This window comes from Drosophila elegans, unplaced genomic scaffold (genome assembly GCF_018152505.1).
Source record: "Drosophila elegans isolate 14027-0461.03 unplaced genomic scaffold, ASM1815250v1 contig_183, whole genome shotgun sequence".
Classification (NCBI taxonomy): domain Eukaryota; kingdom Metazoa; phylum Arthropoda; class Insecta; order Diptera; family Drosophilidae; genus Drosophila; species Drosophila elegans.
In genome coordinates, this window is record NW_024545550.1 from 12,782,798 (window position 1) to 12,795,859 (window position 13,062).

General features: G+C 43.4%; 3 protein-coding genes across 4 annotated transcripts in view; 2 read left to right on the top strand and 1 right to left on the bottom strand.

Annotated features, from left to right (window-relative positions):
• On the top strand, positions 1–9,622 carry LOC108141328 (phosphatidylinositol phosphatase PTPRQ). Its single transcript, XM_017264609.2, has 18 exons — positions 1–138; positions 1,548–1,701; positions 2,160–2,295; positions 2,361–2,470; positions 3,031–3,552; positions 4,118–4,270; positions 4,333–4,620; positions 4,675–4,985; positions 5,529–5,697; positions 5,752–5,874; positions 5,938–6,255; positions 6,539–6,880; positions 6,941–7,550; positions 7,605–7,804; positions 7,864–7,934; positions 8,185–8,319; positions 8,376–8,750; positions 9,133–9,622. The coding sequence occupies exons 2-18, from the start codon at positions 1,572–1,574 to the stop codon at positions 9,460–9,462; spliced, it is 4,323 nt and encodes a 1,440-aa protein (XP_017120098.1). The 5' UTR covers positions 1–138; positions 1,548–1,571; the 3' UTR covers positions 9,463–9,622.
• LOC108141331 (splicing factor YJU2) lies at positions 9,593–11,178 on the top strand. 2 transcript variants are annotated; one of them, XM_017264612.2, is made up of 4 exons: positions 9,593–9,702; positions 9,852–9,883; positions 9,945–10,513; positions 10,569–11,178. In XM_017264612.2, the coding sequence occupies exons 1-4, from the start codon at positions 9,627–9,629 to the stop codon at positions 10,951–10,953; spliced, it is 1,062 nt and encodes a 353-aa protein (XP_017120101.1). In that variant the 5' UTR covers positions 9,593–9,626; the 3' UTR covers positions 10,954–11,178. The 2 variants fall into 2 exon arrangements, with proteins under 2 accessions (XP_017120101.1, XP_017120102.1); XM_017264613.2 differs by lacking the exon at positions 9,593–9,702 and having other exon boundaries at positions 9,793–9,883.
• The window catches only part of LOC108141329 (leucine-rich repeats and immunoglobulin-like domains protein 3), a 21,214-nt gene continuing 19,316 nt past the window's right edge, over positions 11,165–13,062 (bottom strand). Inside the window, exon 9 of the mRNA XM_017264610.2 lies at positions 11,165–13,051. Coding sequence (XP_017120099.1) covers positions 11,889–13,051 — 1,163 coding nt within the window. The 3' untranslated portion in view covers positions 11,165–11,888. The remainder of the gene's footprint in view (positions 13,052–13,062) is intronic.

Sequence of the window (13,062 nt, forward strand, 5' to 3'; positions counted from 1 at the left end):
ACTAACGCTCAGCGGAAACGGTTATAATTACTAATATTCGGGCGATACTTTCGTTCTCAAACAAGTGCCCAAACGTTCGCGGTCTCGCGCTCCCCTGGAAAGGCAATCAAAACACCCACGATCTCAATCACTCCACCTGTGAGTGCAGTGTTTCCAACGATACACACAATATTCCAACCTTTCATTGTGCAAATTGCCGAATAATGTAAATCAATTGCCAAATTTAGGCACTCGAGTGTTATCAGTGATTCGATTTAATCAGCCATTTGTACGCATTACACCCGCGATAACTTTTAAAAAGCCGATTTGGGGTCTTTGGATGAATCAGTTTTGCCACGAAAGATAATCCTGACCAACATAGATCCTCCTGCCTTTATGGCAATTAAATTGTAGCTCTGAAATCGAAAGCCATTTATGGCCCACCCATATGCTCGTCGTTATCTGTGTGACTCTGATTGTATGCCATTGATAAAGACCGTGTGTAACCGTTAAATTGTTATTATTGGCTTATTTGGTGTTTTGGATACCTCACTGTGATTTGTTTAAACAAGAACCCAGCGCAGAACTTGGCAAATTGTCTCCATTCCCCACTCCGTACTTTCAGATAACAACATGCCATTAATAGGCATCGAAAAGGTGCCTTTTTATTTGCTTTAAAGAGCTGTCTTCGTCTGCTTCCGTCGCGGCAACAACTGAAATTAGTAATTAGTGCTGCCAATTTCGAGGTATTTTACTCGATTAGAGTCCCGGTGACGCACTCGCATATCGGCTATACAGTTTATATCTATCTATATTTATATTCCCAATCAATTAACTGGCGGCTGCGTGATGGGATTGCAAACAGAGCCTTGATTAATTGCATTTAAATTCAATGATGTGTGCCGTGCTTTAGCCGTTAATTTTTGCAAGCATTATTGGGTTGTCCAACAAGCAGCAGATTATTATCAGTATCTATATCTGCAGGCCACTTCCCCAGCGTGTGAAGTGCCCTGATAAGATTCTCCCGATCCGCAAAAGTTTCGACCGACATTGTATAAAACATTCTTAAAAATTGCCTTTAGGTATTCCCGCTGAAATCCATGACTCCCCGACATTGACTATAAGCCCCCGACTTACAGATAACTCCCTCAAGTATCTTTCTTTGTTTATATTTTCCAATTACTTGTGGAATTTCTCCAATTACCATAAATCGCTCGCTGGCTCGCTGAGAATCGAAAATGTACAAGATCTTAAATAAATTATTCCTTAAATTGTTGCGCTGGTCAGCAACTCGGCGATCTGAGATCAGAATTGCCGCGAGATTTACGAAAGTTCGGTCGCCACAAATTTGTTTACGAATCACCTTTCGTTTGCGCACGTACAGTGAACTCTTATTTATTTGTTTATACTCGCATGCGAATTAAAAGTGTATAAGCCAACTGATTTGCAATTGGCCGAGGTTAATGCTTTGTGGAAAATCCCAGACGCAACCGGTTGCATTAGCCCCCGGGGCGATAATCATTAATTATTAAAAATTAATAACGCATTACTCACATAAATTTTGACAGCAACTGAAGCAATGAGGCCCTAAGATGGACATACGATATTGGAAGTCAACGTTTAAGGTTTGCGGGCTGATCCTAACCCTGTGGATCGCTTGGGTCCAAGGACAAACCGATCTTCCGGCGATTTTAGTGAGTGAGGGTCAGGAACTAGCCGATAGTAAGTATTCTTTTCCTTATAAACTCTTTATTGTTAAAGAACAAAGAATAATCTGATCTATAAAAAAAGATCTTTAAGGTTATTTATTTTCACTGTAGTACCACAAATTTGCAAGTGAACTACACAAAGGGTTGTTCGTGTGTTTTTTGAAAAGAAATACGCCATATTGAGCCCTTTGGCCATTTCATCAATTTTCTACAAGATTTTTAAATTTTGAATTTTTAAAATTATAAAAAAAAAATATATATATTTGGATACAAAAAAAATAAATTCAAAATAAGTTTTAGGAAAACAAAAACCTAAATAAGTATACTATTTTTTTTTTTTTAATTCAAAACAAATCATATAAGATATTAATTCACTTGAAATATTAACGCCTTTTTAAGTCCAGAAATGAAGGATTTCCAATATCAATACAATTCTTTGTTTTTAAACTCATATTTCGTTTCGCTTTTCAGAGGTGGAGGTGAATGTTGTTCCTACGGCCTATACGCTGCGTTTCAGCATTGCAGATGAGACGGAATATTCCATAGATGGAATCACCTGTCGCAATGGATCCGGAACGGAGACCAAGGCCAACGAGGATCACGTGTGGTATAATTACAAAGACTTATCTAAAACTAGAGATCCCTTACTTATTTTTTACCTTGTATATGTAGCGAAAAACTTAATCCCTGCACTTTCTATACGTGCGTGGTTTCATTCCGGTCAAACTCTGAAAATCGTCCACCGTCTGATCAAACGATCTATACCTACACCGAATATAAACGTGAGTTTAAAATACCTAAACAAAATTATATTTAAAAAAATTTTTTAAAATAAATTAATTCATGATTCTGATTCGTAAGCTTAAAAGATAAACTGAAAGTAAAATTCAAAACAGGCTGGCACATTTGGGATTATAGAATCAAATAAATTTTTGTATGGACGTCTTACAAAACTAAATCTTAAATAAAATGATAATTTAAATTATTATCTGATTTAAGATTATGATTCATTAGCTAAGAGACAACTTAAATACATTAAAACGCTTACACGAATATAATTGAAGAAACCACTTTACGGTTATTTTACTTCCTTAAAATATGTTTAAAAGTGAAAGTCAAAACAAAATTAAATCCATACTTAGATACTTAAAAAAATAAGTTTACAAAAATGTCAAATTAAAATATTATATTAAGCCATATAGTTAAAGATTTTGTTACAATAGTAAAAGAAAATTTGATTCAATTAAAACGTTTAAACGAAAGAGACTGAAAATATGAATGAATTTGTAAAATTAAATTAAATTTTTAAATTTGAACAAACGACAATCCTTTTTCCTTGTAGAGCCCAGGACCACATTAAACTCGGTGGTGGCCACTGCGAACACAATCAAGGTGACATGGCAGACGAACGACCGCGCCTGCGTCAATTCCTTCAAGATCACGGCCAAGTGGGCGGAGTCCTCGAAGAGCATTGAGCAGCTGAGCGACAAGAACACCTGCACGTTCGAGGAGCTGAACGCCTGTCTGACGCACACAGTCACGCTGGAGACGCGTAACAATGCCAGCGTCGTGGTGGATACGGCCAACAGCACCGTGGACACCGACTACTCGGAACCCGGAGATCTCGCCATGAATGTGGCGAACCTCCCGAGTGGAATCACCATAGTCACATGGGGCGATCCCAGCGAAAAGAACTGCATCCGGAATTACCTCTTTAAGTGGCGCCGAGATGAGTGCGGAAAGGATCAAACTCTGGACACCACCACGGAAGAACCCAGTAGGGAGACATCGCCCGAGATGGATTCCATCACCGCAACCACAACGGAGCTGGAGACTACCACCCCGGAACAGCCAAACGATGATGGTAAGTTTGGAAGTGGGCATTATTCATTAAGAAGTCGTCACTTGCAACTTAAAAATTTTACAAATTTTGTAATTGCCAATTTTAAAAAATAACATGTTAACAAGGATATGAGCATTACAAAAAAAAAATGGTTTGCGTAGATTTCCTTCTATCTAGTAAACTTTTTCAAATTCGGTGAGCAAAATATCATTTAAACTGCAAAGCCAATCTTTCTGAACTTATCGTCGTAAAAAAAAATTTTATTTCGATTTTAGATTAGTTTATAAATTCTTCGATTAGAGACTGATTTATAGTGTTATTTATATTTAACTAAATCTATTGCTGTTTTTTGTTTCGTATGATTTAGTTCACTAAAATTTCGGTCAGCGCAAAACGTAACCAAAAATCCTTTCAAAAATAGCTATAGAATAATTTTGAATACAAAAATGACTTAAATGTGTTTAGCATTTGTAATTTTAGTTTGATTTTAGATTAATAACAGTTTGGTTGTTTTTGTTAAAAATACTTGAGGTACTGAATAAAACATTAATAGTTAATAAAATGTAAAGTATTTTTCCCCCCCTAGTTCAGTGCGAATGGAGTGCCGATTCTGCCGATGGCAAACTCAGGGAATATCTTTTAACAGATCTCCAAGGATGTGAGCCGTACACTTTCCAAGTGTTTATCAATGACAACAACACCGCCAAGGCTTCCCAGCAATTCATATCGGCCGAAAAGAGTGGGTATATCTAAAAAGTGTAATACTTATATAAAAACATACGACTTTCGAACTTTATCTAGTGGTCAGTGCTGTGTATGAACCCACTCACACTGCGGACTCCACCCAGTTGCATTGGACTTGGTCGGAGCCCCAAGATCATCCCAGATGTGTGGCCAACTACAGTGTTAAGCTGACGGGACCAACCCAAAGATCGGTTAACCAAACCTTCGAGTTGGTGACCCAAGATAGGTTTGCCAGTTTCGAGAACCTAGATCCTTGCGGGCTGTACATAGTGGAGATTGTGCCCACGCAGCTGAATGGTAGCTCCGGGGTCAGGTTTCAGGAAGAGAGCACCGTTGGGGAGGATCGTAAGTGATCCACTTACCCGTTTTTTCAATTGGTAATGTCATTTCTTTATGCAGAACCCACGCAAATCCTGGAGCCCGTGGTGGAGCCCAGTGCCTACTCCATAGAGGTGAGTTGGCAAACTCCAGCCTACGCTGATCTCTGCATCGATGGCTACCGCCTGTCCGGCTGGATGGAGGATGACAAGCTGGTCGAGGTGGAGGCCCTCAGTTCGAGTACCCAGAACACCACTGTGGTCTTCGACAAGAATCTTCTGGCCTGTCAGGTGTACATCATCCAGATCATTCCATACACCAGGGAAAGTCTCGACGGCGAGCTGAGGCAGATTGAAGTGGAGACCAAAGCAGCCATTGTGGATCACACCAAGGTAAACTTGTGTTCATCGGAGACAGAAAGCAATCATTATTATAATTCTAAAATATTATTGTCCCAGAAAGCTCCCAGAAGTAATCAAACTATTATTTATGCCTCAAAGTTTCGGGATTAATTTTTATGTCTTAATATTTATTTAAAACTTGAGAGTTATTAGTTATAATTTGAGTTTTAAACAAGTCCAAAAAAATAACAATTATTTGTTGAGTTTTAATTTGAGCCCTACAAACAAAGATTATTATGTGAGTTCTTTTTTCAGCTTGACAGATAACGCTTGCTGTGTAAGTTGTACATTTGAATCGAAAAATAACACTTATTTTATTTTTTTATTGTACAAATAATATTAAACACTCTCCAAATGCGGTTTGTGGATATTATTTTCTTTCGACTATGTGATTATTGATTTTTTTGCTTAAAGAAATTATCAGAGACTTATGTAAAGTAACAAAAAAAGAACTCGAAAAGGTTACTTAGGATTTCATATATTCCCTGATTTTCATACATCTAAATGTTTCCTATTTGATTTACAACTTTAAAGGTCAAACTGGATATGAAGCGAGCTGGCTCGGAATTTCTGGAGTTAATCGCCTTCAATACAGACTACAACAACACCTGTCCTACGATCTTTGCGCTTTTTAGGTGCAACACCACCTCCCAGGTGCGTCATCCGTATTCGGAGCGATATGTGGAGGGACACAGCAAACAAGGTGGGTTTGCAATCATGTAGGAGGTTCCCGGATAATAGTTTATATAATTGTTAGGATTCAATGCCACTCTGAACCCACTTTCCCCATACACCAACTACTTCTGCAGTGTGGTTCTTTACAACGTGGCTGGACCTTCAAACACAGTGACCACGACTGGTCTGCAGACCACAACGTTCTGTAAGTAGTGTCACTAAGGCATCCTGAAAGCATTTGATTAGAATAAATTCCAATTTCCTACAGTTCCCGAGGAGCCGGAGAACGTCCAGCTGAACGACAGCACCCATAGCAGCCTACTTTTTAGCTGGCAGCCACCCACCTACATGAACGGACCCATCAAATATTACCAGGCCTTCCTCATGGGCCACGAGCCCAGTTACTTTGTGCCCGAGGACTGTTCCGAGATCGCCCACGACACCAAGTCGGAGACCAAGGGTGAACTCAATGTCAACTTCACGGGTCTGGCCCCAGCGATGCGGTACATGATGCAGGTGGCTGCTCAGAACGATTTCGGAATGGGAAAGTACACTGTCCCCGTAATTGGCACCACCAAGCCCTCAGGTGAGTTAAGTTTGCTATATCTGCAAATCAATATTTAATTCTAAGTAATTAACGACATATGACTCAGGATTAACCACAAATATATTGCTGTTAGTGGAAATCTAAGAAGGTGTTGTTTTTAGTTATTGAATGAAAAAAAAATAATTTTCTTAAACTTTTTTTTTTTTTTTTTTTTTTAAGTAACGCATTTCATTTATATTAATACCTAACTGATGGCTCTAGTTAGTGTCAATCCGTAACTATTAGTAAATGTATACAAGTACCTAACTAAGAATGGTTGCAGTTTCCGACAAAGTGACCCAGCTGACCGTAACGCCACAGGGTCCGGAGAAGGACAACACCCAGTACGGAGCCAATGTGACTGTCACGTGGAAGGTGCCCTGCAAGTCGAACGGCGACATCGAGTACTTCCAGCTGGGCTTCAGCGGAGTGCGGGAAAAATTCGAGCCTGTGGCATTCCAACGCAGGGTGGAGATGGACCCGTACAATCGCCGGGGAAGGATGTCCTACACGGAGACGGAAATGCAGCCGCAATACAACTACACAGTCGAAGTGGCTGTCAAGAATCGGGATGTGAATCAGCTCAGTGGTAGTGTGGCGGGTGCTTGGCAATCTCCGGCGGGATGTAAGTTTCGGAACTAAAACAGAATAAGAATGAAGACTTCTAGCCATAAAAACATTTCAGTACCCACCGCTCCGAGTCAAGAACTGATCAAGCAAATGCGCGCCAACGTGGACGAGACAAACCAACCGACGAAAACGGCAGTGGTTCGACTTCCGGCGGAAATAATGACTTCAGAATCCGGAGAAATAACATACATGGCACTGTTGCTCTCGCAGAAGAACTGTGCGGGAGTCCCGTCCCTACAATACGATGTCACCAGGGACAGCGACTGGCCGGATGTCTTGAGTTACCAGACTGCAGGAGCCGACGGTTCCGGGGATTGTAGGCTACAGTACCAGACCACGGAGAAAAAGTGGCGTCCGGAGCCCGTTCTTCGTCAGCGAAGTAGCGTGGATGTGGACACGACCGAGGAAATAGTGTTCACCATAGGCGTGGACAAGTGCTCGGAGGTGCACAAGGAGTACTGCAATGGACCACTGCTGCCCGATACGGACTACAATGTGGTGGTACGACTGTTCACCTCCTCCGGTTACAGCGATGCCGCCGTGCTGAATTTCAAAACCAAAGCGGCCATTAAGGTGACGCTGATCCTGGTCAGCGTTTGCTGTTGTCTCATCTTGGCCTTCGTCATCGGACTGGCCGTTCTGTGGGTGCGAAAGCGTTTGGCCTGGTAGGTCTATATCTCTGATATAATTTCCCCTATTATATCTAACCCTTCCCGCAGGAAACGTGACTCCGGCCAGGGCATCGAGGATCCCTTTGGCAATGTGATTGCCAAGAACTTTGCCATCTTCTATGCGGAGGTGGCCAAGCCGGAGAAATTGGCGCGGGAGTTCAAGGAGATCACCGTTGTGGCCCTGGAATTGAGTTTTTCTGCCTCGGAGTTGGGTTGCCACAAGAATCGCTATGCCGACATATACCCTTGTGAGTACTTATGGAGTTTAAACCTATGAACCTAAGTTTGTAAATTTGTTGTTCTCTAGACGACAAGAATCGTGTAATCCTGGACATAGATGCTGAGGGATCGGACTATATCAACGCCTCCTTTATAGACGTAAGTTTCAGTGCGGAAGCCCCTTTGGTACATCCAATATATCTTTAAAATTAACTCTTATTTTTGCATATAAAAGTAGAAATGATCTGATCTGCTTAAGAAACAATTTGTTGTTCATACTGTCGTTTGTGGAACCAATTTTAAAAAGGCTTATACACACAAAAATAAAAATAAAAATAAAGATAAAATTATAAGAAAATAAAATCTATATCTATATTATTTTAACATATTAAATTTTCCCATTTCACAGGGTCACACGCGTAAAAAGGAGTACATAGCTACCCAGGGACCGAAACCGGAGAGCGTAATGGACTTTTGGCGCATGATCTTGCAGTACAACGTGCGGGTTATTGTTCAGGTCACCCAGTTCCGCGAAGGCAACACGGTGAGCATCGGGATTGAACCCTAACTTTCCTTACCTAAATCCAAATTCTCATTTAGATCAAGTGCCATGAGTACTATCCGTACAACATGCGGGGATTGGCAGTGACTGTGAAGTCCAAGGAGGTCTTCGATCTGTACGATCGCACCGAACTGACGGTTGTGCATGACAAGTACGGCCTGAAGGAGAAAGTGGTGCATTTCTACTTCAAGAAGTGGCCCGATCACGGCTGCCCCGAGGACCCGATGCACTTGATCACCCTGGTGAAGAAGGTGAAGGCGGAACGGCGACCCAGCTACTCGCCCATCGTCGTCCACTGCAGTGCGGGAGTGGGCAGGACGGGCACGTTTATTGGCCTGGATCTGATCATGCAGCGCCTGAAGAGCGAATCGAAGATCAACATTTTCGAGACGGTCAAGAAGCTGCGCTTTCAGGTTGTCTATTATACCCTTGGGTATTATAAATACCCCGAAGGTTTTATAAATTTTGAACCCTACAAAGTATACATATATGTTCTTGATCAGCATTACTATTAGTTTGTGAGTTCAGTTTAAAAGCTAGAGAGACTTGAAACTTTCACAGACATTACAAATGGCGCTGATCGAACATCTATATCGTTAAGCTGCCATAGACACATCTGCTCAAAATATTACATTTCCTTCTTTTTTTTAAATTTGAGTGTAAATTGTTGGTGTTTGGCCTTAACAATGTTTGATTTTGTTCGATTCTTTTGCCAAATTTTTATTTTCTATATTATTTTGGATCAGTTTAGTAATAACAATTTTACTTTAATATTTACCCGTTAATAACAAACAGCGCATGAAGATGGTCCAGACGCAGCAGCAGTACACGTTCCTATACGCCTGCACCTATGAGCTGGTGAAACACAAGATTCCCAGGGCCGCCTTGAAAAATGGAGGACGTCCAAAATCGGTGACTACACCAGCCGCCATTTCCGCTCCTCCCAAGAAGGTGAGCTTTCCGGACGTGGATGTGGGCAATGGGGATGCCTTCGTTGCATATGCTCCGATGTCCGATCTGGAGAACGGTGTGCCCACCCTGCAGCTGCCCGCTCGGTTTTCCGGCCTGCGGAGGAGTAGTCCACCGGGCGAAAACGATGGCCCAACCACCAGCAGCAACATGTGAAGCATTTGTATTATACAAACAAAATTAAGCAGCAATAATAGCCAAAGAAAAATGTGTCTAAAGCATAAAACGTCTAAAGTGGAGGGAAAATTGTATTTAAAAAAACTGTTTTGTACATATATTTTATTTATAAAAAGTGCATGTATCATCGTCAAAACTAGCTTATGTTGTTTTCGTTGGGTTTGTGGTTCATTTTTGAACCGAAACCAAAAGGATTTGAATTTGAATTTAAGTTTGGCGGTAAGTAATAACCCGTTTTACCCGTTAGAGCGAGACAACCATATTACCGCAATAAAATTCTTCACACTTTACAACACAGCTGTGTTTGAAACTTGTGCAACACTGTTCTAGTAAATAATCATATTTATTTTGGTAAAAATAATTGTTAGCCTGCAAAATGTCCGAGCGCAAGGTTTTAAACGTAAGTAAAGATTAATAATTAAGCAAGGTTTAGGGCCTCTACTGAACCGCATCCTTTGCAGAAATACTACCCCCCGGACTTCGATCCGTCGAAGATTCCGCGGATGAAACTGGCCAAAAACCGGCAGTACACCGTGCGTTTGATGGCTCCATTTAATATGCGCTGCAAGACCTGCGGGGAATATATTTACAAGGGCAAGAAGTTCAATGCCCGCAAGGAGGATGTGGAGAACGAGACGTACCTGGGCATCAGGATCTATCGGTTCTACATCAAGTGCACGCGCTGTCTGCAGGAGATCTCCTTCAAGACGGATCCGCAGAACACGGACTACGAGATCGAGGCGGGGGCCACAAGGAACTTCATGGCCCTCAAGCTGGCCGAGGAGCAGGCGCGGCGCGAGGAGCAGGAGCTGCGCGAGGAGGAGGCCAACAATCCGATGAAGCTGCTCGAGAATCGCACCCAGCAGTCGCGCAACGAGATCGAAATGCTGGAGAGCCTGGAGGAGTTGCGGGATCTCAACCGGCGCCAGCAGACGGTGGACTACACCACACTGTTGCAGCAGTACAACACGGTGGAGACGGAGCGGGAGCGCCAGGAACGGGAGGAGCGCGAGGACGAGGACTTTATAAAGTGGGTTCTAATCTCATACACAAGCCTTTCCCTTAAACACATTTGTTTCTTCCAGATCTGTCAACTTTAAGAACAAATCCGAAGGAGGTGGTCGCATTGTGGCCGAGGAAATCATTGAGGAGATTAAGGAGGAATCGGTGGATCCACTGCCAGCTCCACCACCTGCCAAACAGGCCAAGTCCAGCATGCTGAGTGTTTCCGCCTCTTCATCCAGCAAAGCTTCAGCTTTGCAGCCCTTGGTCAAACGGAAGACACCCTTGGTTCTGGTGAAACCCAAAGCAGCCTCAGTAGTGACTCCTATTGAATCCAAACCAAACCCCAGCTCCACATCTGCCCCAGATGTTCCAGCGGAAACTAAAGCTCCAAATCCGCCAGCTGCAGCACCAGCTGGTCTTTCCCTTTTGGCTGCCTACAGCGACAGCTCAGAGGATTCCAACTGACCAAGCATTTACCTGAAGCATTTAACAAGCCAATACAATTTAAAAGAATACAAATCAAATACGAGGTTTTTTAATTGGAGGACTCTGAGAATAGACTGATTCTCACAATTTTCAATTTAAAAAAACTTCAATATAAATCGTTATTTTAAAAAGTTTCTTTTAGATTAGATTTAGTTGTCTATGCTAACTTTTTAAAATAAAACAAGACCCATTTATATATTGGAATAATGCATAATTTTATTAAATATTTTGACTTTGTTTTAAATGGTTTCCGTTCATACGTTTGTCAAGGCCAGACATAAGGCAAACTAATTTCAAATTCAACCGAAAGGAGTTAATTAAAAGCAAAAATTAACTGCAAAATATCCATTAAACTTACGCTCCCACTCGTTTGGAGCTGTTGTCATAGCCGATTTCCTGGCAACCACTTGATCATCAGCGAGTGTGCTTCGACTTACGAAACTAGATACGAGCTACAATTAAACCCTAGGTGATATATACAGAGGTGAATATGTGTTACGCCTATAACTCGGGCAATCAAAATAATAAATAATATCACAAGCGAAAGAAAATTATAAATACATGATATACGGATTATCAAATGTTAGGTGTTGCAAGTTACGAGTTACACAAAATCGATCCTAACGATTCATTTTATAAATTACGAAGACACTGGTATGTTTCTCTAGCCCTAGCCGTGCTATTCCCTTAGCAAAGGCATCATCGATAAGGCCGCCTGCTCTGCGGTGGTGGTGGTGGTGGTGGCCAGTCCAAAAGTCTGGGCCACCAACCACATCTACAAATTATAATTACGAGTAAAACAGTCTTTGTTCGTTTTGGGGGCGGGTTGCGGTTGGTGGCCACTGCGAAGGGCAGCCGCCAGTTTTTGGTATTTCTATCCTGATCATCCTGCTTGGTTTGGTTTCGCCCTCCCTTCAAATGTCCACAGTGGTGCACTTCTGGATGGCGTTGTAGTTGCCGCTGCCGCTGGTTCCGGCTCCTGCACTGCACTTACGTGGCAGCACCTTGGGTATCGCTTCTCCGGAACCACCAACTTGGCCCCCACCGCCCCCGCCACCGTCGTAGTTGTGATTGTTGTTCTGCAGGAAGTGCTGCTGTTCGGCGGCAGCATAATTCAGCTCGTACAGCTCCATGTCGTCGTACTCGGAGATGCCGAGCGCCCTAGTGGGAGCATACTGCAGGTCGTTGTCTTTATCCTCCTCATCCTCCTCGTCGTCTGTGTGATGTGGCTTGTGCCTGGGCATGGCCAACACAAAGTCCTCCAGGCTGCGCTTGACTGCCGCATCTGACCCCGTGCCCGAATCCTTGCTGGACAGGTGATCCTGCTGGGCCTCCAAGTCGGTCTGTTGCAGGTAGCTGAGCGTAAGTCCCTGCTCCAGGCAGCGCTGCTCGTAGGAAGGCGTTGTGGTCACAATGAGGCGACTGTGGCCCGCCTCGCCATTGCCACAATCCAGATCGGCCAGACTGCGCGGCCTGAGTTGCGCCTGCTGCTGCTGCTGCTGAGTGGAGATCCCGTCGAGAAGCAGCTGCGACTGGTGCGGCCTCAGCTGCGTACGATTCAGCGTGGTCAGCTGCGTCTGATCCTTGTCCAGCGTGGAGTGCAGACTGGCCTGAGTGCGGGCAGCCAATCGCTCGGCGGCCAGGCTCATGCGCAGCTTGCGCTTCTGGTAGCGCAGAGTGCACCAGATGATGCAGCAGTCCGCCACGACGCAGATGACGGACAGCAGAATGATGCCCATCAGCAGGACGTCCCAGTTGAGGTTCTCCTTGACCACCACCAGCTCCGACTGCAGCGTAAAGGTGCGCGAATTGTCGGTTATCTCGCAGCGGAAGTGACCGGCATCGTTGGACTGGGCATTCAGGATAACCAGCAGTTCCCTGTTATCCGAAAAATAGTAGCGATCTCCGTCCGGCGCTGTTGGCGAAACGTGTATGGGCTTGTTCTCCTTGAACCACTCGCGGTGCGGATGCTCCAGCTCAATGTCAGCATTGGCTGTTTCACTGAGGCACTGCAGCACACAGGAGCGGCCCACAATCACCTCCTGGTGCACCAGGGGAATGCTGGGCTGGGGTTTGTCTGCATCAAAA